The 25592-nt window shown below is 38.0% G+C and overlaps 1 protein-coding gene across 5 annotated transcripts in view; it reads right to left on the bottom strand.

Annotated features, from left to right (window-relative positions):
• The window catches only part of txndc16 (thioredoxin domain containing 16), a 131798-nt gene that overhangs the window by 94119 nt on the left and 12087 nt on the right, over window positions 1-25592 (bottom strand). For all 5 annotated transcript variants that reach the window (XM_051919952.1, XM_051919953.1, XM_051919954.1 and 2 more), the window contains 4 exons: window positions 10895-10985; window positions 10466-10622; window positions 5729-5895; window positions 1194-1254 (listed from right to left, as the gene is read on the bottom strand). In XM_051919952.1, the coding sequence (XP_051775912.1) occupies window positions 1194-1254; window positions 5729-5895; window positions 10466-10622; window positions 10895-10985 (476 nt within the window). The remainder of the gene's footprint in view (window positions 1-1193; window positions 1255-5728; window positions 5896-10465; window positions 10623-10894; window positions 10986-25592) is intronic.

The following is a 25592-nucleotide window of genomic DNA, read 5'->3' as shown; positions in this document are numbered from 1 at the left end:
ATATATATATATAAACATTCAGCACCCCTAGTGAAGCTTGGCAGTAATCATGTGTTTCCATTTAGCCTACACAGGGTTCTGGCCGTTTTCCATAATCTGATGCATTCTTAAAGGAGCTGACCTGCACATTAATTCCTTGAAATTACGTTTTGGTGTAGTGTGGTAGATAAAGGACAGGCAAACCCAGAGGGACCCAAAATTGAGATCATCACATGTTGGCCACAGTAACAGTAAAAAAAGATTAGAGACTAAATCAGGATTTACTAGGTCTAGTGACACAGTTTTATTACAAAAGATTTGTATCCTGGTCTTCCGACCCATCCAAACCTCACAGAAATCAATTATGAAAAACAATGGCAAATATTGTGGTACAGAGTCCACAAAATAAGGCTGCATTCCAGGACTTAAAAATATGCACAATTTTTTTTCTCCCTGCATCTCAAGCCGGATATGGGAGCAATGTGCGGTTAATGCACCTTACAGTTTCCTTAGTCAGACACTATTACGTAGAGAACAGACATATGCTGCCACTGTGACAGAAGTCGTTACCGTTAAATACAGAGTTTCTCAGCTGTAGTACTTTTAGCACTGTCACACTCTTGACACAGTATCATAAAACTATGTTTTATAAGTAAAAGCACAATCAGAAATTAAAAGATGCTGTTTAAGAGATAGTAAATAAAAAAGAATGCTATTGCAGATACTATCTTGAAGTGATATTGGTAATGGTCTACAAATCACTTGATTAATCTAGCGTTGGTCTCTAAGTAATGTATGATCTGTAACCAAGGTAAATTCCCATCATAAAAAGTTACCTAGTGTCCTAAATTTGCTGTTGTCTTTTTTTCACTTGTGGTGAGAAGTTAAGCAAAATGATACCCTTTATTGGCCAACTAGAAAGTTTACAATATGCAATCTTTTTAGACAACTCAGGCCCCTTCTTCAGGCAAGATGTAATCAAAAGGTTTCACTTTGCTCAACTTCTCACCACATCCATAATGGCTAACATGGTACAACACCCTAGTACTATTTTTTCACTTGAAAGCTACTAATGTGTTTCCTCTTAGCTCCAGATGCATTTCAGTCTTCAGCTGTGTAGATTAGTGAAATTGATGGTTTAAATTAAATGTTTTAATTTTTAAAACAGCAGAATATTAAAAATGTAGAAAGATAATAAAAGAATCAATTCTTACCTCACCTGGAAGAATGAAGGCAGCATTATGATCTTCAGGGAGTCTTCTTTTTGACTCATCCCTGTTATGAAGGTATTGCAGAATTAGCAGTAAATATATAAAATCTAACAAGTTTGAACATTTAGATTTAATTTTTTGAATAGCTCTTTTAGTTCCAATAAATAAATAAATAAATAATGCAGCATATCAATCAGACTGAAAGAAACCTGACCTTAACATTATTAAGGTTTCAGAATACATGATTATCAATTCACAAGGCAGAAAAAAATAATTTTCCAAATTCTTGAAGTAATTTCTACAAGAAAAACAATGAACCAACAACTGGTGCCTCAGTGCCACTTTTAACCTAATTGCTGAAAACTACATGTGGTTGAAGACGCATTCTTAATATTATTAATACTGTATATCCTCATTTAGGAACACTGATCCTGATGCCTAAAAATTGTCAGTCAACTTTCATTGAGAAAATCAGGACCCAAAAATAATAATACTTTATCCTGATTTCAAAACATACATTTTTCATAGTTCCTGGAAAATAAGGAACCAAACAAATTAGGTTGTATTAATTAAGGTGAGACTTATTTTAATTGTTTCATTTTGGTTTTTGCATATGTCACAGCATAATAACAGCCTTATTTTTAATTAAATATACAGTATAATTGACACTGTTGAGCAATGCATTTTATTACGCAGGCCTGAAAGTGTGGGAAAGTTTGAGAAATGCCAGGTTTATGGGATTGCCTTCTATATTGACTTATAATCTTGCTTGTGTTTTAAAAATGATTGCTTGAATCAGCTTAAAAGTCAAAATATTGTGAAGCAGACAATAGTTTTAGACCACACATGACTATAATTAACCTGGCTGTGTGTTTTAAAGATTGTACTACTTTCTGATAAATAATAATAAAAGTCAATTCAGGAAAAAAAGTGTGAAGATTTATAAAAAGAGAAGTGTCTTACGTATAGCTTGCACACTTTAGGCAAGTGCATTAGGTGTGTGTCTGCCATAAACTTTGCTCAGAACTGATCAATGATTAAAGTCTCTTGATTTAATTTTTATAATGTAATTTCTTATGCCTCCACAAGGATTAATATCACTATCAGTAGCGTAGAAAATTTATAAGAGGACATCATTCATATTTAACATTAAATATGCAGTCCAATAGGGGTCACTGTATATGCTAACATTAGGAGATGCCACTTGAAAGCATGGTATTATACCATGTAGAGAACAGCTGTACTCTTTCATTTAGCTTAATGAAGTTTCTCAGACTAGGTAAAAAAAAAAGTTGTATCAGTGATTTTAAATATTTAATTAAGTGATAAAACCAGAAGTCCTTCTGATAGTAAGAAGATATTGTTCACCTGGATTTTAAAGGGTTTGACTCTTTCACATGGAGCTCGCTTTTAGTCCAAATTACAACACTATCCAGGATTGTATTGTTTAAACTAGGAAGTTTAGAAAAATAAATGTGTTTTCCAACTGTACAGGATAGTTAAATGTTTGTGCATTTATTTAAGTATAATAAAATACTGCATTATTACATTCACAACGTTGTAGTGCAGAGGTTAGCACTGGTGCTTCATAGCACCCTAGGTTCAAATCTTGCGCTTGGTCAATGTCCGTGTTAGCACATTTTCACTACGTTCGAGTGAGTCTTCCTCCTGGCATTCTTGTTTTCCCTCTCTCTTCCCTAAAAACATGATGATTAACTGGAAACTGGGCGGCAAGGTGGCGCAGTGGTAGCGCTGCTGCCTCACAGTTAGGAGACCTGGGTTTACTTCCCGGGTCCTCCCTGCATGGAGTTTGCATGTTTTCCTCGTCTCTGCGTGGGTTTCCTTCAGGTGCTCTGTTTTCCTCCCACGGTCCAAAGACATGCAGGTTAGGTGGATTGGCGATTCTAAATTGGCCCTAGTGTGTGTATGTCCTGCGGTGGGTTGGGGCACTGCCCGGGATTGGTTCCTGCCTTGCGCCCTGTGTTGGCTGGGATTGGCTCCAGCAGAACCCCGTGACTTTGTGTTCGGATTCAGAGGGTTGGAAAATGGATGGATGGATGGATAACTGGAAACTTTAAATTGGCCTTGCATAAGTGAGAGTGTGAGTGTGTGCATGAACAAACACAGCAATTCACTGGCATCATGGGCCCAATGTTTCTACGTTTGCTTATATGCACGCATTACAAGATGACACTCAGTTGGATTATGTAGATTGGTGTTGCATTATTTTATGCATATTCTATTTCAAGCATTCAGTCAATTCAAAATGTTGCTAGAACTATTAAGTAGACCACCTAAAGGTGTTGTTAGGCATTTGTGTTGCCTCCCAGTTACACTTAGGACAAATTTCAAAATCTCCATTCTAATTTAAAAACCTACAAATAACTTTTGTTCATTTACCAAGTAAACCCTAAACTCAGAAATATACATTGCAATGAAAAAAGGAAGGCATTCATACAGTATGGAGGATTAACACATTATCTGTATGAATATACAAGGTTTTATCATTTTTTAATTATCTACCTATTACTATCAGCAATGAACCATCAGTTTTTGGCTGTTCATACTGCAAAACCATTGTTAATTACTGAAAATTAAACCATGGTTAACCTGTTCCCACTTCTTTCTTCTTCTTATTATAATACAATGGTTCTTACTTTTATAGGTACCTTGACAATGCTACTACATCAAATAGGTTCAGATTCTTTGGCTTCAGCAAAGACAAAACACAGCATTTTTTCATCTTGTGATTATACCACACTAGACATTAAGCCCGTTACAATAACGGGCGCTAGAACAGTAGTGCATAAACATTAGTAGGAACAGTCTATATTAAATGGCAAGGGACCGTGTATTTTCTGTTACAGTAATCCTGGCTTGTATGTGGCTGTAATATACGTCACTGTATTGTGTCTTTTAATTTTCTCTCGCAGTAATGTCTCTCCAGCAAGTATTGTGCAGTTCCCCAGCAAGTATTTTAATCTGTGCTGGCTTACAGCTGATTATTGTATGTGTGTCGTCTCCCCAGCAACGGATTTTATGTGAGCGAAAATAAATCAACTTTTAAAAGTCATCGTATTGTAATATCATGGAAATTCATATATTTAGGAAAACCCCTTCAACGACTGACACTTTACACTTTTACCGGGCCAAGTTTGTTAATCGCAAATCTGACATCCTCAGAGTGAACACTTGCACAACAACAAACACTAATCCCACCTCTTTGGGGAAGCTGGTCTCCGCTTCTCAGTACATGATTGGATTTTTCGCACGTTATGTTTTAGGTCTTACCTCATTTACCGAAATCCAATTGGATCGGCCGCGCGATATTTTATAGGTCCCGCCCTCTCTGTCTTGTGTGACGCGTCAGGCAGCCTTTGAAGCGTCGCACCGTGCCCCACGCATGACAATAACGGGAGATAGAACAGTAGTGCACAAACATTAGTAGGAACAGTCTATATTAAAAGGCAAGGGACTTTGACTTCATTCTTTTTGTTGGTCGTATTTTTCTTTCTTTCAGCCTTTCTTTTGTTGATGTTTACTTGCTGAGCTGACCGTTCTTCGTGGGCTGCCGCCGTGTATTGTGTGTCTTTAATTTTCTGTGACAGTAATACTGTCTTGTATGGCTCTATTCAATAATTGAATAAAGGCGTGCGTAAATAAAGATCTGCACCTTTGTTGCTCTTCACATATTCCAGAGCCATATGAACTAAATTATCTACGAACGCCTTTATTCGCCACGCTCAATTGAGGTCACCCTTTTGAAGCTCGCCTTTTTGTGCGCGCCCTTATTGAAGGATGTCTGTGCGCGCCCTTATTGAAGGATACCGTCTTGTACGTATGCTGGCTTGTACGTCCTTAATATACCTTTAATTTTCTCTGGCGGTAATACAGGCGTGCGCGTCGGTAATATGCCTTTAATCTCCTATGACAGTAATACTGGCTTGTATGTGGCTGTAATATGCGGCACTGTATTGTGTACAGTTAATTTCCTCTCGCAGTAATACTGGTTTGTATTTCCGTAAAACGCCTCTAACTTTCTCTGACAGTAATATCGGGCATAAGCACCATGCCCCGCGAATGCGCACTTCATCAGAAGACACCCACACACGGACACCTGGACGCACATAGGGATTTTATATATATAGATATGCTGTACAGTACTATAGAAAATTATAGATGAGACTAGGTCCAGTCACACTTGGGAACTTGGAACTGCAGGGGTTGTTTTCTCTAGAAACACTGTTAGCTTGAACTTTTGCTTTCCTCTCCTATATTGACAACAGGCAACATCTCGTTACTGTCATTTCTATTTAGTTATTATATTTACTCCATTTATTAGTTGTTTTCTAAATTAAATATTAGTAGAAATACAAAGCATAATAATCTCTCAGCTACTTTTCATTTATAAAAATGTGTGCATCTGTATAAATGTTTTAAAAAGATTTTGAACTTTTCTCCTAACCTATAACTATAAACATCTATAAGAGAACAGTTAAAATATAAAAATACACTGAAACTGAAAAATGGCAGCTAACCTGTTTACCAACGCAACTAAAGCATCCCCTCTGAGCTTCCAGGCTACTGATTCAGCCAGATTCCTATCTAGTTGAAGTGTTTCTCTGTGAGTAAAGAGAAAGAGCAAAGGAAAGTGAAGGGGCTGGTGAGCTTTGACAACTTCATCAGGATCCATGGATACTTCCATCTTTCAGAGGCAGAGGGGTAGAGAGAGAGAGAGAGAGAGAGAAAGAAAAAAAGTATATATGTCATCATTTTATATAACTATTATTATCTCCCTTGTAAGTGGAAAACATTTCAATAGCAAATATTTACTCAATATGTATTATTATTTTTTCTATCTTTTACATTTTGGGAAAGTAGATAGACAGTTTTAAACAAATTAAGCATCTACAGTGGTGTGAAAAACTATTTGCCCCCTTCCTGATTTCTTATTCTTTTGCATGTTTGTCACACAAAATGTTTCTGATCATCAAACACATTTAACCATTAGTCAAATATAACACAAGTAAACACAAAATGCAGTTTGTAAATGGTGGTTTTTATTATTTAGGGAGAAAAAAAAATCCAAACCTACATGGCCCTGTGTGAAAAAGTAATTGCCCCCTGAACCTAATAACTGGTTGGGCCACCCTTAGCAGCAATAACTGCAATCAAGCGTTTGCGATAACTTGCAATGAGTCTTTTACAGCGCTCTGGAGGAATTTTGGCCCACTCATCTTTGCAAAATTGTTGTAATTCAGCTTTATTTGAGGGTTTTCTAGCATGAACCGCCTTTTTAAGGTCATGCCATAGCATCTCAATGGGATTCAGGTCAGGACTTTGACTAGGCCACTCCAAAGTCTTCATTTTGTTTTTCTTCAGCCATTCAGAGGTAGATTTGCTGGTGTGTTTTGGGTCATTGTCCTGTTGCAGCACCCAAGATCGCTTCAGCTTGAGTTGACGAACAGATGGCCGGACATTCTCCTTCAGGATTTTTTGGTAGACAGTAGAATTCATGGTTCCATCTATCACAGCAAGCCTTCCAGGTCCTGAAGCAGCAAAACAACCCCAGACCATCACACTACCACCACCATATTTTACTGTTGGTATGATGTTCTTTTTCTGAAATGCTGTGTTCCTTTTACACCAGATGTAACGGGACATTTGCCTTCCAAAAAGTTCAACTTTTGTCTCATCAGTCCACAAGGTATTTTCCCAAAAGTCTTGGCAATCATTGAGATGTTTCTTAGCAAAATTGAGACGAGCCCTAATGTTCTTTTTGCTTAACAGTGGTTTGCGTCTTGGACATCTGCCATGCAGGCCGTTTTTGCCCAGTCTCTTTCTTATGGTGGAGTCGTGAACACTGACCTTAATTGAGGCAAGTGAGGCCTGCAGTTCTTTAGACGTTGTCCTGGGGTCTTTTGTGACCTCTCGGATGAGTCGTCTCTGCGCTCTTGGGGTAATTTTGGTCGGCCGGCCACTCCTGGGAAGGTTCACCACTGTTCCATGTTTTTGCCATTTGTGGATAATGGCTCTCACTGTGGTTCGCTGGAGTCCCAAAGCTTTAGAAATGGCTTTATAACCTTTACCAGACTGATAGATCTCAAGTACTTCTGTTCTCATTTGTTCCTGAATTTCTTTGGATCTTGGCATGATGTCTAGCTTTTGAGGTGCTTTTGGTCTACTTCTCTGTGTCAGGCAGCTCCTATTTAAGTGATTTCTTGATTGAAACAGGTGTGGCAGTAATCAGGCCTGGGGGTGGCTACGGAAATTGAACTCAGGTGTGATACACCACAGTTAGGTTATTTTTTAACAAGGGGGCAATTACTTTTTCACACAGGGCCATGTAGGTTTGGATTTTTTTTCTCACTAAATAATAAAAACCATCATTTAAAAACTGCATTTTGTGTTTACTTGTGTTATATTTGACTAATGGTTAAATGTGTTTGATGATCAGAAACATTTTGTGTGACAAACATGCAAAAGAATAAGAAATCAGGAAGGGGGCAAATAGTTTTTCACACCACTGTATTTAGGGAGATTTCCAAAATGTGTTTCTCAAAAAAAAAACAGAAAAAAAAAAGAAAAAAAAAAAAAAGAAAGAGTGCTTTAGGGCAACATTGGTAAACTCGGTAACAGTGTTTAAAGAAAAAGCTATCACATCAATAGTTTGAAAAAACAATATTTTACACTAAAAGCAGTAGGCATTTTACATCATTATTGCACATTAAATGTGATAAACATAAAAAAGTATTACCAATTTATAAAGTAAATCACTATAAACAAGGTAAAATGTATATTTAATAAGCAATAAAAAAAGAGAACTAAATACAGGAAGCGTAAAAGCTTTCTCAAATTAAAATTTAAACACCTCTACAAAGTGTAGATTTCAAATAATGCCCAGGCACGAGTTTCAAAATTTGGGACCAAAATGACTAATACATACATGAGTGAAAATTATGAAGCATTTTATAGGCCAAGGATAACATTTTAAAATATTAATGTCACTTTACAGGAACAAAAAGAAAATGGTGCAAAACTAAGGTAATACAGGATCGCAGCCTTGTAATAATCAAGATCTGGCTTGCCGAATTTTACACTATCTGCAATTTATGTATGGATCATCTGGGAAGACCTCTGTATTAGGCACTTCCCTATTCAAGTGACTAACATTAGTACCTTTGTGTTTCACAAGATAAAGGCATTTTTAAGAAATCACTCTATTCGCAATATCATACAAACCTACAGAAGGGTTAACATATGCATTGTAAGGATTAATTCTACAAAGCAAACTACAGGTGCTGGTCATAAAATTAGAATATCATGACAAAGTTGCTTTATTTCAGTAATTCCATTCAAAAAGTGAAACTTGTATATTAGATTCATTCATTACACACAGACTGATGTATTTCAAATGTTTATTTCTTTTAATGTTGATGATTATAACTGACAACTAATTAAAGTCCCAAATTCAGTATCACGGAAAATTAGAATATCAATTAAGACCAATGCAAAAAAAGGATTATTAGAAATGTTGGCCAACTGAAAGGTATGAACATGAAAAGTATGAGCATGTACAGCACTCAATATTTAGTTGGGGCTCCTTTGGCCTGGATTACTGCAGCAATGCGGCGTGGCATGGAGTCGATCAGTCTGTGGCACTGCTCAGGTGTTATGAGAGCCCATGTTGCTCTGATAGTGGCCTTCAGCTCTTCTGAATTGTTGGGTCTGGCATATTGCATCTTCCTCTTCACAATACCCCATAGATTTTCTATCGGTTTAAGGTCAGGCGAGTTTGCTGGCCAATCAAGAACAGGGATACCATGGTCCTTAAACCAGGTACTGGTAGCTTTGGCACTGTGTGAAGGTGCCAGGTCCTGTTGGAAAATGAAATCTGCATCTCCATAAAGTTCGTCAGCAGCAGGAAGCATGAAGTGCTCTAAAAGTTCCTGGTAGACGGCTGCGTTGACCTTGGACCTCAGAAAACACAATGGACCAATACCAGCAGATGACATGGCACCCCAAACCATCACTGACTGTGGAAACTTTACACTGGACCTCACGCAACGTGGATTCTGTGCCTCTCCTCTCTTCCTCCAGACTCTGGGACCTTGATTTCCAAAGGAAATGCAAAATTTACTTTCATCAGAAAGCCGCAGTCCAGTCCTTTTTGTCTTTAGCCCAGGCGAGACGCTTCTGACGCTGTCTCTTGTTCAAGAGTGGCTTGACACAAAGAATGCGACAGCTGAAACCCATGTCTTGCATACGTCTGTGCGTGGTGGTTCTTGAAGCACTGATTCCAGCTGCAGTCCACTCTTTGTGAATCTCCCCCACATTTTTGAATGGGTTTTGTTTCACAATCCTCTCCAGGGTGCGGTTATCCCTATTGCTTGTACACTTTTTTCTACCACATCTTGTCCTTCCCTTCACCTCTCTAATAATGTGCTTGGACACAGAGCTCTGTGAACAGCCAGCCTCTTTAGCAATGACCTTTTGTGTCTTGCCCTCCTTGTGCAAGGTGTCAATGGTCGTCTTTTGGACAACTGTCAAGTCAGCAGTCTTCCCCATGATTGTGTAGCCTACAGAACTAGACTGAGAGACCATTTAAAGGCTTTTGCAGGTGTTTTGAGTTAATTAGCTGATTAGAGTGTGGCACCAGGTGTCTTCAATATTGAACCATTTCACAATATTCTAATTTTCTGAGATACTGAATTTGGGACTTTCATTAGTTGTCAGTTATAATCATCAACATTAAAAGAAATAAACATTTGAAATACGTCAGTCTGTGTGTAATGAATGAATCTAATATACATGTTTCACTTTTTGAATGGAATTACTGAAATAAATCAACTTTGTCATGATATTCTAATTTTATGACCAGCACCTGTATATATACACTAAGGATAAAACAATATGCTATTTAAAGATTCCATCAACTACTATTGAGGTGGCTAACAAACATTAAAATCCTTAAAGTTCAGGTAGAAGGTAGGAGGCATTAGCTTACAACAAGTAAATTAATATTTTTCCCCTAAATTTATACGTATACACCAAACTAAAACACACCAAAATTATACTAGCTTTTCTACATACATTTCTTTTTTACGATTTTAAATTGGACCTAAAATTTGTTATGACCATGTGTGGTCATTTATAAAAGCCATGTCCAAATTAATTGACTGATTCATAGTCATAGACATCATGGAGGCTATACGTTTGAAAGAAGTTTAACAAGTACATTTAAATTTTTTATTGTATGATTAAAGCACTCTCACCACAAGTGGCATTTCCATGAGTTTAAGAAAAATATAGACATTCAGAGAAGTCATTAATTTCTTTAGCGTGGTAGAACGACAAGATTCAGATCTCTTTGGTACCATCTTACAGTGCAGAAACCAGAGTCCAGCAGTCATCTTTCTCTGTTCCTTGACTCTAAATAAATAAATAAATAAATAAATACTGCTCCACAAAACTCATCGAATTGTAATTCTTTCCATTTCACATTAAGTCATGAGTGCAGTTAAAAAAAAAATTAAGCATACAAATTTCATGGCCAAGCTAATACTTAGCCTACTGCTAATTTCCTTTAATTTAAATTATAGCCTAAGCAATGAGCAATTTTTCATTTTAGTTTCAATAATATATACAAGGAACTGCATTAATAAAACAAATTAGGACTTTATCAATGGGCAACCAATACTAACCCCAAAAACTTAAGGACACTCCCTCCGGTGCTCAACACAAACTGGTAGCGAGTTCCATAAACAAACGCAGCTTCCATCACAGCCCTATGCTCTGTAAAAGACAGTTAAGATGCAATTAGTGCTAAAATTTGTAGTCAAAAGAACAAACACCATGTGAAAAAGAAGTTAAACTTTGAAGTAACAAAATCATCACAGTTAAATCTGTGGTTGCAATGGTGAGTCATATTAGGATGATTGTCAAATTAACAGCATGTGCCAAAAATAAAAAAAAGCTCTGAAAATTAACACTTTGATAATGTGAGTATTCAAAGTAAAAGGAGGTGACCAACAGCTTTCCAAAGAGTAGCACATGTTCAAACCACACGTATATCTGTCCAAAAACTGCAAAGTTATTTCATGTGTCGTGGAAAATAGTCTTAAAAATAATAATATAGGCCATACATGAACAAAGTCGACTCGCACTTAGGCTAGGCAGCACGCTAAACAATTTTGAGCCAGAAAGCATGTCAGACTTGGTAACAGCATTTGCTGTATCTTATTGCCATCAGGATGTCAGATTACAAAACTAGTAATTCTCTCTAATTTGACTCTTTCAATGTTCTATAAATTGCAGGGGTTGACAAATTACACAACTGTCTCATGACTTTTCACCAACATTTCAAATTTCCAAATTATCTTGTGCGTTTTCACAGTCAACTGATGTGTTGCCCAAAAGTGGCAACGGCAGTACTGATTTTTACCAGATATTTTGTTGGTCCATCTTTTTTCCTTTTTCCATTCTGTTATTATACTGCAAACAAGAGACATAAAAACACCTACTTGTCTTTTTTGTTTGCATCTGCATTGAAACAATGTAGTTACTGCTGAGTGCTCATTGGTTGTCACTTCTCATGTACATAGGAGCCTAACTGCATAGAAGGCTAACAGCTATCACAGGGGATGTTACACTACACAACTGACAGTAAGATCATGCCGTAACTGTCCTTGACTTGCTAAGATTATGTAAATGAAGAAGTAAAACTGAAAAAAAACTGGAAAAGGTGTATTACTTGGTGTAAGGCACAGAAAACCTGGACTCAAGGTTAATGAAAAAAGTAATATGTAGTTATCATTTACACATTTACATTTGCAGAAAGTCAAAGGATGCTCTCAATTCACAACATCTGTTGCTAACCACTATGTAAGGTGAGTATAGACAACTATCCTGTGAGGTCAATAGTTCTGATGATTGATCTGCATGATAGTATAATATCCAAGGAATATAAGAGTTACCGGACCACGTGCAAAAGCAAATACTGTTCCCTCACGAGGTTATCCTATTCCAGAATGAAACAAATTCAATACGTGCTTCATAAACACCAGGATGAACCTTAGATGACTTCCCAGTAACCAGATGTAAATACAATTGAACTCTAGTGGGAAGCTGTGGAGCACAGAGTGCAAAATAGAGTTCTGTCTTCGTCATTCATCAAATAAATAGTGGCTTTATGTCTTTAAGAATTGTGCAGTCACTCATTATACACAATTAAATACTTACATAGCACCACTGAGGAAGACCTAAATCTGAAGAGAAAGCGAAGAGTTTTCCTACTATTGTTAGGTGCTTGATATTAATATATTGTTAAGTGTCTGTGTTATTTTGTCCACCCTCTGTATTACAACAAAGGACAACAAAAAGTATGTAGCCTTGGGAAAAAAAAAAAAAAAAAAAAAAAAAGCTACTTTGTATCTTTCTAAAAGAAGGCCACCTAGTGGATTTTCTTCATTAAACAAGAAATCAAAAGAGCTCCAAGTAGCCTAAAAATTAAAACTTCACTAAATGAAAAGTATAGGGACAAATGAACAAGGGGTGCAATTTAGAGTAAATAGAAAATAAAACATTCTTACACCAAGTGAAGTGGCACACACACAACACACAATTCCTCTCTGCCAATAATTCTATACCCTTGTGAACTCTTCACTCAAAGTGATCACTTTGGTATGGAGTGACCATTAAGAACTCCTCTTGTGGTTTGATTCTCTTTTAGGTGCTGCAGCCACGACCAAGTCACAAAATACATCCTCAAGTCCCAGGGAATCGGGTATCTTTAGGTGAGGTAAGGTACCTAGAGCGACTAATGGACTGCCTAGTGGTGGACAGTAAAGGTATAGTAGTTTCTTCTCGGGATCACTTGTTTCTACCTGTTAACTCAGGATACATACCTGCAACTGTCTGGAGCCCACTATCATGCACACCCTTCAGTGTGAACTATAATTCATGATCAAGAGACTATAAACTGTGTAACTACCACCTTCTGATGTTGTCCATGTCAATCAATGTACTGATAGTCTGTTTTTCCTGCACTGGAGCATACCATTACAGAGTAAGTCACCATTACAAAACTTTATTCTGTTTAAAAAATACAAAGTAGGTTCTTCTTTCTGAGGAGACTCTGGTGCTTTACAATGCGTGTGATAGTCAATTTTGGTCAGTGTCTTGTTCTATACTAACTCCAACTAAAAAAGCAACACCTGAATATTCTGATCAGAAATGCGATCTGCTTTACTGGATAAACTAATGGCAATGGCAGAAATAAGGATGAAGACAAAATTAGAGACATTTATGACTGATGCGGTCAATCCCCTTCACAATGTGTTGCCATGGAGCAGTCTTAGTCATGGTCCCATTTCATTATGGTTTACTAACAGTTGCTATTGGGTCTCTGTTCTGACTGAAGCCATCAGACTATATAATGCCTCCTCTCATCATGCTCATCTTCACTTTAGCCAGTTATAATAGACACCCTGGCAAAGGGACATTATTAGTCTATTATACCATTATTATTATTATTACCTTGTGTTTAAAGTTCTGGGTTTTGCACTCATGCAATATTTAAGGAATTTGCTTTGAGAACCAATAAAGCATTATCTATCTATATTCAGTGAAGTTACTTTAGATCTTCCTTCCTTCCTTGACCATTTTTTTTTTTTATACTCTCTCAAGTAGAAGGGCTTTAACTGGTCAGAAATCCACCCTTTCCACTGAAATAGGATGAATAGGATAATCTTTGTAATTTCTTCTTGGATTATTAAAGACAGAGAAATACCAATTTAAAAAACAAAGATTTCTGCTACAGCGTTCGAATATGACATAGGTTTATACTGTAGGGTCATTATTGTCAGATGTACAAAGTCTCCAAAGTCTTAAAAATGTAAAATTTAGAGACCGTTTAATGTGTGCAGGCTTTAGTTTATTTTTTTGTTCTTTCATAAATTTGATTTTGTATGTTATGAATTCTGGTGCAACTCATAGGAAGGAAATCAGAGTGCTTATTGCATGGAGTTTGCAAGTTTTTCTCATGTGCAGAAAAAATGTGTGAGGCTGGTAAAATAATCCTACATTGGGATTAACTATACTTACTGGAAAGATTATTAAGGGCATCACAGGGGTGCAGTAGAGTTTCCGTCTTGTAGTAAGAAGACTGGCGATCAAGTCTTCTTTCTGCATGGCTTTACATGTTCTAACTGCATTATTAATAGTGTTGTCCAGTTTTTACTCCCACAGTGCATGGACATACAGATTAGGTCAATTTGCAATGATGAATTGGCCTGACTGTTTGTGTGTGTGTGTGTGTGTGTGTGTTTTTACCCTACAATGGACAAGTGCCCTGTCCAAGGAGTGTTCCTGCCCTGCTCCCTGTGCTTGCTAGGATAGACTCTAGCTTCCCTACAACCCTGCACAGGATAAAAAAGGGTTTTGAAAAAAGAAGGATGGATGAATATTACTAATTCTATTTCTGGTTTTGCTTTGTCTGGGTTATATGCTGTATTTAAAATTATTTTACTCTTTATCAATTTTGTGTTAAGATATTATGATTTAGCTTGGTTTAACTTCTATTATTCTTGTGTGTTGAGACAAAGTAGGTGAAGCCACCTGATTAGGCAACTGGGGTACTACCCCAGGAAGTATTTTAGTCCACAGTAACTAGATTTTCAGCATTGATTTTGTATTTCTATACATTTTTCTCTTTGTTTTCCCGATTACTGTATTTCCTAAATTTCTGACATCTGCTTCATTAAAGGTTACAGTCTCTGGATAGTAATTCCTGGATTTATGGCCTACCAACAAAACCTATTTTTTGTGATGTTTTCATGCCTTTCCCTTTGTGCTTCTTTTTCGTATTCATTAAATGCATTTTTTGATAATAAAACAACTTTTTTTTTTAAAATGGTCTAGAGTTTTAATGATTTTCCTCTTCTTCTTTTAGTGAAATTAAGAGTATTTTTTTGACCTTTTTAAATAAAAATAAGCCTTAGCTCCATTGCTGGGATAGTTCAGGCCAAAGCTTGCCTTATGAGTAGGGGTTAGGCTAGCATGGGTGAGGCCAATTCTAGGGGTGCAGACCTGAATTAAAGGACAGACCTAGTGTTTTGTGTGGGTTTTTAGAAGTCTGCTCCATTTTGTGTTACACTGTGGCAGGATAACGCAACATTATCATGCAACCTGTGTATTATTTTCCTAGGAATGTATCCCATTCATATTTCAAGAAGTCAGAAAATGTAAGCAAGGCAATTTATTCAGGCGTATTTGGTGTGCAAGCTAACTGATAGGAAACCTGGTGCTATTGCAATAGGTATTTATTGTTTTATATGCAAACAGACCTAATGGCTGTACCCATATAGGCAACTACAGAAAATGGGGATGACCACTGGAAAACAAACACATAAAATGAAAATGTCCTCACTTAAATCACCATAAAAACATTACCAAAAATTTAAAATAATAAAGCACTAAAACAAAAGCACAAAGCAACAAGCATTTAAATAGTGTGTTCCTGATACTTGCAACCTGCATTGCTCATTTGTCCAAAGAGATATAACCCAAAAATAACATCTGACCAGTTAATAAAAAGATGATGAATGTTACTTTTGCTCTTAGTCAAAAAAGCGAAAGGATGCCGCCTTAAAACTGTTCAGGGAATGCCTTCATGATAGGAAATGTGCTTATGATAAACATCATTGCTTTGGACAAAGATTGTTTACAAAAAGCTAAGCAAGGAAATGCACCTCTTAGGGCTCATTTATACTTCACGCTCAGAACGCGTATGCACCCGCATCATGGCTGCCACGCATTTCCAGCGTTCATTTGATGCGTCCTTTGACCAGGTCCTCAGAAATTATCGCGACGCGTGTGCGAGTTGCAGTACCAGCAAAAAGTCAGGGGGCACAGTGTGCTAAAAGTTGGAATGTGACGTCAGAGTCTCTGTTTACTATCTACATGTGACAGAAAGTCACTTTGCGGATCCTACGAGATCAGTGTGCGCGCTTCGATGTTTGATTAAAGATTCGAAGTGGTGAAGTAAAATGTCAACATACAGATGCATTCATGGTGCTTTTATATTCAAGCGTTGCATATTCCCAATCGTAATGACATGATACATTTTAAAAGTCTCACATACCATCTTCTGTGCTGTCTTTTTTTCTAGGGCTTCCTCCGGTACTGACAGCAGCGGCAAACAGCAATAGATCGCCACACTGAGCACATTAAATGTATGATATTCCAACTTTCTGCACATTTAGAATCCTCAGATTTATACGTGATATCACTTTCATGATGAAATGCATTGAAGTATGTATGTTACATTTTACAGATAAATCGGTAATTTTGTTTAAATAATGAATACCGTTAATTATACACAAGAGGGTGACACAGTGGCAGAGCGTTAGCACTGCTGTCTTGCAGGGAGTCATGTCGCTGATATTCCCTGCCTGGAATTTACATGTTTTCATGCTGGGTTTCCACAGTGTGCTCCGGTTTCCTTCCAAAGATATGCAGATTTGGTTACACTAAAATGACGCCAGCATGTATGTGTGTGCTTGTATTCACCTTGCGATAAGCTGATGCCTCGTCCAGGGACTGTTTCAGCCTCGTGCCCAATGCTAGCTGAAATGGACAAATCCCTGGACTGATGGATTTAATCATTAAACATCCTTTTCAGAGATATTGCGGTATGGTGTCATTGGAATTTAATGGGTGTTCCAGGCAATTCACAATACAGTGAAGCCAAACCTGTTCTCACCGTGATAATATCTCACACTGCCACCTGGTGGATTCCTGCAGATTTACGTAAAGTACGCGCGCAAGTATAAACAGTACAACGCTTGCATAGCAGGAGTGTCCGCTGCAGCATGCATCGCGTGAAGTATACAGTAATCCCTCGCTATATCGCGCTTCAACTTTCGCAGCTTCACTCTATCGCTGATTTTATATGTAAGCATATTTAAATATATATCGCGGATTTTTCGCTGGTTCGTGGGTTTCAGTGGACAATGGGTCTTTTAATTTTTAGTACATGCTTCCTCATTTGATTTCATACAAGGGACGCTATTGGCAGATGGCTGAGAAGCTACCCAATCAGAGCACGTATTACGTATTAAATAAAACTCCTCAAATATATTGTGAGCACGGGGGCTGTTCGCACCCCTAGAGGATACGACCGCTCCTCAAAAAACGCTGAAAGATTACCTTCACATTGCTCCCTTCCTTGCTGGGCTTACTTGTGGCTGCTTTGTCAAGCGATATGCTTCCCCCATGGTGCTTCGCATACTTAAAAGATCAAACAGCACCTATTGATTTTTGATTGTTTGCTTTTCTCTCTCTCTCTGACATTCTCTGCTCCTGACAGAGAGGGTGTGAGCATGGGGGCTGTTTGCACACTGGCCTAGAGGATACGGACACTCGTCTAAAAATGCTGAAAGACTACCTTCACATTGCTCCCTTCCTAGCTGGGCTTCCTTGCAGCTGCTTTGTCAACTGACATGCTTTCCGCATGGTGCTTCGCATACTTAAAAGCTCGAACGGCACCTATTGGTTTTTGATTGTTTGCTTTTCTCTCTCTCTCTCTCTGACATTCTCTGCTCCTGACACGCACTCCTTTGAAGAGGAAGATATGTTTGCATTCTTTTAATTGTGAGACGGAACTGTCATCTCTGTCTTGTCATGGAGCACGTATAAACTTTTGAAAAAGAGATAAGTGTTTGAATAAAGTTCCTGTCTCTCTACAACCTCCTGTGTTTCTGTGCAAATCTGTGAGCCAAGCATGACAATATAAAAATAACCATATAAACATATGGTTCCTACTTAGCGGATTTTCACCTTTCGCGGGGGGTTCTGGAACGCAACCCCCGCGATCGAGGAGGGATTACTGTAAATCCGGCCTTGGTTTACAGATCAAACACTGTTTACTTGGTGTAACTGGATAAAGTTAAATAGATTAAAGTTAAATTTTAGCAAAAATTTCCCCTTAACATAAAATGAAAAGAAGTGTAACTTAACATTCCATCTAGGTAATAGTGGCATTCTGACTGATGAGATGAAATGAACAGAAACTTTCTCATTAGTATTACTAATGCTCATTTTCATAGTTTTCTTCCCCATATAGCTATTTTAAAGTTCCTTGAACTAACCTCTATACCTACAAAAAACGATCAAAAAGTAAAATTCTTATTCACTTAATTTTCCATTCCTTATTATTGATCATTGTGTTCTGGTCCCAAGGGTGGGATGTTATCGAAGTGTCTCCAATAATTTGTATGTTGCGGTTTAAAAATCAAACATTGCTGTTAATGTATCTTTGTTGCCTTCTTTGGTGTCTTTATCACTTTCCTTAAAACTAAAGATTACATGCTATTCTTATCCAGGGCCACTTTTTAACACCATTTCAAGGGTTTACTATGTTACAATTTCAGACTGTTAAAGACTATATAATTTTATATAGTATTTGGACTATATTGGCAATAGATATCTCAATTTTAATCCTCATACGCCGCTGCTGGGGGGCTTGTTTTGTTTTGGACGTGCTCTGTCTCTTGGTATGTCAGAGGACTGGGACTTGGTGAAGTGTGGTCCAGCCTCAAGTGGGGAGGCAAAATAAGGGGGTGGGGGGACTAGGGAGGGAGAAAAAGAGAGCAAGCTATATCTAATCTATCCTTTTAATCTTTATAATGATAACTCGCTTTAATTCTACACTTACTTACGCTTGTTTTATTTCCTTTATTGTACGTATAGTTCGTGGATGCAGCCGACTCGAGTTGTATGGATTTGGTTAATATTTACAGATTTAATGGACTCTACTTTGACTGGGAACAACAACCTGTGGATCACGGGACGAGACCTACGACCATTTCTTTGTACCTGGCGATCTAGGACCTCAGGATAATTTGTGTCCTTGATTATATTTGCTATTCTGGTCTGCTCCCGATTCATTTTACAGTACTGTTCGACTAAGAACTGATCATACCCTCCTGGTCGGTGGCTCTGGGGTGATCACGCCTGTAATACCCAGTGTTACTGTTTATGGCTGTATGCTGGAACTTCCAAATCCTGCTGCCTCCTCCTGCTATGCTTTCTGCTGCTTTGCTATCGCCTCTCATCTACGCTACCACACCTGCCTGTTCTACCGGCTCCGCTGTGCTGTGCTGCTTCTCCACTGCTATCAGATAAGATATCATGCTAAAATACTCTCATGACAAACTCCTTCTTATTAAACAGTTTGTCCAGAGCAAATGGTCTGACTGGAACATCCTAAAAGACGCCGGGATTTTGCGGTGCCCGAAATATGTACATCGCAGGTCAGGTCGCTGCCACCCCCAGGCTGCGAATGAAAAGACCACTAGTGGCATTTGCTCAGGAATATGCCGTCCTTCTCATGGCCCTGGAAATAGAAGTGTCAGTGTGCCGAATTTACATTATGTGAAAATAAACTCTGATCACGGCTCTGTGCAAAAAGAAGCCTCATTAACTAATATTGCACTGTTTAAATCGAGATCTCTTAATGGCAAAGCATTGGTGCTGTCATAATTCATCACTGACACCAAACTTGATATACTGTGTCTAACGGAGACTTGGCAAAAACCGAACAAACTTATGTCTCTCACGAGGCGACTCCACCTGGATTCACTTTCCACACAAAGCCCTGCAGCTCAAGACAAGGAGGTGGACTTGCCGTAATTGTCAGAGTAGACTTAAACATCAAATGAATCCCAATTGATTGTCCATTATCTTTTGAGTGCCTGGCTCTTAAACTAATAACGGAACCAGGTCCCGTCTCACTCATTGTTCTTGATCATCCTCCAAAATACAATGGATCCTTCTTATCCAATCTGATTGAACTTTTAACCCACTTAAGCTCTTACACTCAGAGAATTATCCTTCTCGGTGATTTCAACATCCATATTGACATTACTACATCTAAACTGAGAAATTAATTCCTAACCTTATTGGACTGTTTTGACTTGACACAACATGTTGATTTTCCCACCCACTCCGTTGGTCATATATTGGATCTGATCTGTACTTCTGGACTATCTGTTGCCAACATTTACAGCACTGATTTGGGACTCTCTGACCATAAAGCAGTACTTTTCACAGTCTCGTTATCTCTCCCTCCTCTTATCTGTAAACGACAAATTGCTTACAGAAACCTTAAAAATATCCTACCCTCTATCCTTTCTGGATCAATTTCTGATCTTTTACTGTCTGCACCTATTCCGTCAAAACTCGATAGTCTTGTTGACCATTATAACACAGCCCTTGATTCAGCATTAGTTAAAACAGCTCCTTTAAAACATAAGGAGGTTTCCTTTAAGCATTCAGCTCCTTGGTATAATTCAGAATTGCGATCTATGAAAGCAGCTGGCCGATGCCTTGAGAGAATGTCACGTAAGACTGGCCTCACTGTTCATATCCATGCTTTCCCTGACCACAAAAGAGCTTACAGAGGAGCACTAACTGCTGCCAAGAACACCCATTATGGCAGAATAGAAAGTGGCCACAATAACCCAAGGGTTTTATTTCTGCAGTTAATAAACTAATTGAACCCGCATCTTGCCCAACTACCTCTTCTACTGAAGTCTGTGAGGAATTCCTCCACTTTTTCTGTAACAAAATTAAAGATCTAAATAATTCAACTAACATAAATATATCATCTGTTTATATCTCTTCCTGTTTTCCCACTCCATCCAGCTCCTTCTCCAAGTTTCCACCAGTCACATCTGCGTTTGTTAATAACCTGCTTTGTAAGATGAGACTGACTACTTGTGTACTGGACCCCATCCCCAGCACACTACTTAAATCCTGCTTTCATGCCATAATCCTGACTGTTACAATAATAAACTCATCCCTTGATACAGGCTCTGTGGCAATCACTTTTAAAATCGCTTCTTTAACCTCAATGTTAAAAAAGTTTGTTTTGATGCTGACAATCTTTACAACTTTCGGACTATTTCCCCACTTACCTTTTCTGTCAAAAGTTCTTGAGCGTGTTGTAGCCTCCCAACTCACCAATTACCTAACCTCTAATAATTTGATGGAACCCTTTCCGTCTGGTTTCAGGGTGCAGCACAGCTGTGAAACTGCTCTGCTACGGGTAACAAATGATTTGCTTATGGCAGCAGACTCTGGACAAACCAGCATATTAATTCTATTAGACCTCAGTGCAGTATTTGACACTGTGAGACATGACGTTCTACTGTCCAGAATGGAGAACATGCTGGGTATCTCTGGCACTGCTCTCCAGTGGTTCAAGTCCTATCTGACTGATAGGCAAGAGTTTGTTAGTCTTGGCAACAGCAGATCCAGCTCAGCGCCACTCACACAAGGAGTTCCTCAGGGTTCTGTCCTCGGCCCTCTTCTCTTCTGTATTTATATGCTTCCCCTTGGCCATATTATTCATAGCTATGGACTGGGTTATCATTTTTATGCAGACAATACTCAGCTTTATTTTAATGTTAAATGGGGAACTTCACCAGAGCTTTCTCAGCTCACAACCTGCCTCAGTGAAATTAATACCTGGATGGAGCAGAACTCTTTAAAATTAAATTGCAACAAAACTGACCTTCTGCAAATTGGGACTAAAGTGCAACTTAATAAAATGAGCTCCTTCCCAGTCCATCTTGGCAGTGATCTCATCAGACCTGCCTCTACTGCAAAGAATCTTGGTGTCATTTTTGATTCCTCCCTTTCTTATTCCACCCACATAAACCACATTAAGAAACTTTCTTACTTTCACCTCCGTAACATATCCCGTGTTCGCTCCTTCCTCTCTTTTTCTAATGCTGAGAAACTTGTCCAAGCTTTTATCACATCCCGCATCAATTATTGTAACTCGCTGCTGGCAGGTGCCCCTTCTAGTCTTATATCACAGCTCCAGCTTATTCAAAACTCGGCTGCAAGAGTCCTTACACGAACCAGCAGCAGCGAGCACATCACACCCATCCTGCTCCGCCTTCACTGGCTCCCTGTGTCTTACAGAATCGAATATAAAATCCTACTAATAACCTACAAAGCCTTAAACAGCCATGCGCCAAACTACATCAGTGACCTTCTCCATCACTATGTGCCTGTCCGCCCACTAAGGTCTTCTGATTCTGACAATCTTCTTGTGCCCCACACTAATCTACACTCCATGGGTGACAGGGCCTTCAGCTGTATAGCGCCCAGACTGTGGAATGACCTGCCAAAATTAATCAGGTCAGCTGACTCCATGAATTCTTTTAAAAAACTACTCAAAACTCATCTGTTCAGGAAGGTTTTTAGCTCTACTTGACTTTATTACCCTTATCTCAGTTTACCTTTATGTCAAGATGCTCATGTAACCTATGTGTGTGTGCTAGGCCATCAATTATGTTGTCTGTTAGGCTTTTTTTTTCTCTGAATTTACTGTCTTAATTTTCTTTATTTATTTATACTGGTTTGTGCAATGCTATATACTGTATACCCTGCCGTTCTATCTTAAACTCTGAAGTGCCTTGAGCATGGGAAAGGCGCTATATAAATAAAATGTATTATTATTATTAAGTGCCAACGTAACAATAAGCTTCATGGCAATAACTCCTGGGAATATTGGAAATTTAGGTCAAAGCTGTCTCATTTTCAGTTAAAACTACAAAATGACATCAAAATTCAAGTCAATGTCTTCATGACGGGACAGTTAACTTTGTGAGCTGGAATGTTAAAGGCCTGAATCACAAATTAAAGAGAAAGAAAGTATTCTCTCACGTAACAGGTCTAAACGCTAAAATAGTATTTTTACAGGAGACCTATTTATTAAGCAAGGATCAGTTCTGGCTGCAAAAAGACAGGACTGGCCAAATATTCCATTCCAGCTTTACAAAGAAAACTAGAGGTGTGGGAATTCTTATACATAGAAGAGTCTCATTTGTAGTATCAGATGCAATATCTGATCCTGAAGGGAGATATGCAATTGTCATGGGTAATTTATTTAACTGTAAAGTGATTCTGATAAATGTTTATGCACCCTATGTGGATGATAGGGAATTCATGCAAAATATATTTGCATCCATTTCCAAGGTGAACACTCATAAAATTATAATGGCTGGGACTTTAATTGTGTTTTAAATCCTGACCTAGATAGGTCTCCAGTCACAGGGGTGAGGACGTCTAACACTGCAAAGACCAGTGCATCACTGTTACTCAATAATTTATTATTTCTTTGTAGATAACAATTTCTTGCCTACGATTAAATCTTGCAAGTACAACGCGATTGTTATTTCTGACCATGCCCCTTTGATCTTGGAGCTAAAATCATTACGCCCCACATTCTCATCTCGCAAATGGTGTCTTAACCCACTTTTATTAGCAGATGAAGACTGTACAGAATTTATATCCAAACAAATCAGCTATTTTCTAGAGACAAATACATCCTCCGAGGTCTCGGCAGGAATACTCTAGGAAACCGTGAAGGCATTCTTAAGAGGCCAGATTATTTCATATCTTTCCCACAAAAATAAACTGGAAACCAAGAAGGTATCAGAGCTAATCAACGAAATTACTAGAATAGACCAAGAACATGCCAGGTGTCCAAGTGAGGCTCTTCATAGGAAAAGACAGTCGCTGCATTCAGAACTCAACCTCTTGACAACAAAAGAAACTGAACAACTCATTTTTAAAACAAGCCATCATTACTATGAACATGGAGAGAAAGCTAATTAGATCTTAGCTCAACAAATCCAAAATCTGGCACTATCAGAATTACTACATGCTATAAAGTCACTTCAGAGTGGGAATGCAGCAGGCCGCGATGGCTACCCTGCTGAATTTTATAAGAAATTCTCCACTCAGCTAGCTCCCCTCTTATTAGCAACATTTACAGAAGCTAGAGACAATAAAATTCTACCTCTAACTTTTCGCCAAGCACCATCTTTCCTAAACAAAATAAGGACTTAGTACAATGTGCATCATACAGACCAATTTCACTTCTGAATAATGATGTTAAGATATTCTCCAAAGTCCTAGCTAGAAGGATGGAGAAAGGGGTGCCTTCGATAATATCACAAGATCAAACTGGATTTATTAAAGGCCAATACTTAGTTTCCAATCTTTGACGCCTGTTTAATATAATATAATATATTCACCAACAAAGTCAAACACCCCAGAGATGATATTATCGTTGGATGCAGAAAAAGCATTTGATATGATTGAATGGAACCACCTTTTCACTACACTGGAGAAATTTGGGTCTGGTCCGAACATTTGTGCATGGATCAAACTACTGTATACCAATCCAGAATAATCAGTTTGTATTAACAACATTAATTCGGACTACTTTAAACTAGAATGTGGTACCAGACAAGGATGCCCCTTGTCACCACTGCTTTTTGCAATCGCCATTGAGCCACTGGCAGTTCACTGTAGAAATGCTTATGAGATAAAGGGGATTATCAGAGAAGGATTGAACAGAAAATTTCTCTATACACAGATGATATGGTACTGTATATATCAGACCCACAAAATACTGTGCCTGCAGTCCTAACAGCACTTACAGAATTTCAAAACATTTCTGGTCTCAGAATTAATTTGACTAAAAGTGTGCTCTTTCCAGTGTATTCTCAAGCACACAATATTAGATTGGACACCTTCCCTTTTATCATCACAGATCAGTTTAAATACCTAAGGGTAAGCATTACAAGTAGACATAAAGCTCTCTATCAACAAGATTTCGCTGTCTGTATGGAAAACATTAAGCAAGACTTGCATTGATGGTCAACCCTTCATCTCACTTTAGCTGGAAAAATTAACATTGTTAAGATGAATATCCTTCTTAAGCTTAACTAAGATTTCAAAACATTCCAATACACATACATACACATCAATAAATCATTTTTTAAGAAATTAGATTTAACCATAACCTCATTTACTCAGAATTCAAAACATCCGCATATCCAAAGAGTGACCCTACAAAGACCTAAAGTGGAAGGTGGCATGGCTCTACCTAACTTTCAATTTTATTACTGAGCAGCAAATATACAAACTATTAAAACCTGGACATGGACACAAATAGATGAACATACACAGGCTTGGTCCACAATAGAAATAAAATCCTGCAGTACTTCTTTATATTCTTTGCTTTGTACCCTAATAAATGCAAGTTATCGCCAATATACTAACAACCTAATTGTGCTTCACTCACTCAGAATATGGAACCAATGTAGGAAGCATTTTAAGATAAAGAAGCTTTTAACTGTGGCACCTATGCATGAGAACCACCTTTTTCCACCCTCAAACATATGCAGTTTTTAATGTCTAGAAAACATTTGGGATTAAATCACTTAGAGATCTGTACAAACACAACGTCTTTGCATCCTACAATTACATTCCAAATTTAACTTTCCAGCAACACGTTTCTTTCACTACCTTCAA

Source organism: Erpetoichthys calabaricus, chromosome 16 (genome assembly GCF_900747795.2).
Source record: "Erpetoichthys calabaricus chromosome 16, fErpCal1.3, whole genome shotgun sequence".
Classification (NCBI taxonomy): domain Eukaryota; kingdom Metazoa; phylum Chordata; class Cladistia; order Polypteriformes; family Polypteridae; genus Erpetoichthys; species Erpetoichthys calabaricus.
Note: the sequence above shows the minus strand (reverse complement) of the source record. Positions and strands in the feature narration are given on the sequence as shown.